At 41.3% G+C, this 1,699-nt stretch overlaps 1 protein-coding gene across 1 annotated transcript in view; it reads right to left on the bottom strand.

Moving 5' to 3' along the window:
• Positions 1-1,367, bottom strand: part of LOC115236991 (sex peptide receptor) — a 20,795-nt gene extending 19,428 nt beyond the window's left edge. Inside the window, exon 1 of the mRNA XM_029809727.1 lies at positions 182-1,367. Within this exon, the coding sequence (XP_029665587.1) occupies positions 182-1,217 (1,036 nt within the window). The 5' untranslated portion in view covers positions 1,218-1,367. The remainder of the gene's footprint in view (positions 1-181) is intronic.
• Positions 1,368-1,699: the final 332 nt, after the last annotated feature.

Raw genomic sequence — 1,699 nt, forward strand, 5'->3', positions numbered from 1 at the left:
ATATATAAATAACAATTATATACTTAATAATGATATACTTAAATAAAATTTTTTAAATGTTGAGTCCCTCAATAAAATGAAAATCTTTATATATAAAAAGATCTAATTAGGACTTTTCTCTTGAAATTGCAATTTATAAGTTATTATACTCGCGGTTAAAATTGATACGTGTCAACCTTACCTAACTTGACATAGCATGTATTGAAGAATCCCGTGCCCAGCGTAACGCTGAGCAGTCCCAAAATGCCTTGCGGCATTTCTGTGAAGAGAAACAGCATGAGCACCACCAGCAACATATTCGTAGTCCTGTCAGTCTGTCTTTCTTTATCGGTGCTTTTTCTTTTTTTCTTGGTTTTTTCGCAGGAATGTTCTTTACCATTACTCATCTTGATAGCGGTGTTCTTCGTAGTAAGTTTTTTTCGCCTCCGTTTAGCCTCCAGCAACACCTTGAACAGCTTGATACTCAACACTGTTAATGCCACACACGGTATCAGCTTAATTACCACGCTGTAAATCCAGAAGTTAACGTCCTTGAGAACATTGCCCATCGGGGTCTCGGTGAGCCTTACAAAGTACAGTGTGGTGTTGGTTACGCCCTCAAGAGAGATGATCGTATCGTTGGATGTCTGCCGGAACTTTGTCAGATTTACGCTTATCCCCTGCTCGTCCAGCATCTCCACTCGCGATGTCATCTCGGTGTTGATGTAAAGCGGTATGCAGAGTATTGGACAGCATATATAGACGCAAGCGATTACCAGGAAGGTGCGCTTGTCGCTACACCACTCACGATTACGCTGTGGATGCGCTACTGCTATGTATCTCCAGACTGCCAAGATCACCGTCAAGAAAATCGAGATTGTGTGACACACCTGGCCGAAGTGCGAGTGGAATAATACAAAGACGCTCCAGCTGTAGGTGAACATATCTTTACGGGACCGTTTATAGATGTACATGTGGATCGCATAGGGGATATATTCGATCATCACAAAAAGATCGGCCACGGCAAGACCGGTGAGGATCATGTTGGTGGGCGATTGCATCTCGCGACGCGTCAGTACAACAATGTTGAGGACATTGGCGATCGAGCCGAATGTACACACCAACAGACTGGCCCATCCATGCACCTGTAAGTACCAATCGTAAAAAGATTCGAATCCAGAACCGCAGTACTCGGTGAACGCCGAAGCTGTCGGCGTGAAGTTCTGGGTGGAATTCATTCCTGGGAGGTGAGGTAGTCTTGGGGGCGCCAAAGCCCTTACAGCGTAAAGCGTAATGCGCGAAGAGATCAACGAACTCTTTCTTTTCCGCAAGTCTCGGAGCTTTGTTCCTTTTCGGCTGGATCATTACCATCCGTATGACAACTTGTCCCGTTGTGTCTTCTATAAAAAAAATGATAATCTAATCACTATTACGTGAAATTACATCAAGGATTGATAATTATGTTGCGACGCGGTCAATGATTTATATCTCAATATTTATATTTTAATATTGGAAGTTATCACTGTCATATTATAACGAAGACAATTATCAGATTAAAGTTAATTATATTAGTAATCTATGATAATGATCATTCTTCATTTAGCAATGTTAATTATATCACTAATTTTTAACAGTTATGTTAGAAATTCAGAAACGGAAGTATTGGCACATTTCATTGCGATCGGGAAGACATTTTCGTCATTCCGATGTCTCTCTTCGG

This window comes from Formica exsecta, unplaced genomic scaffold, assembly GCF_003651465.1.
Source record: "Formica exsecta isolate Colony F162 unplaced genomic scaffold, ASM365146v1 scaffold265, whole genome shotgun sequence".
In the NCBI taxonomy this organism is placed as follows: Eukaryota; Metazoa; Arthropoda; class Insecta; order Hymenoptera; family Formicidae; genus Formica; species Formica exsecta.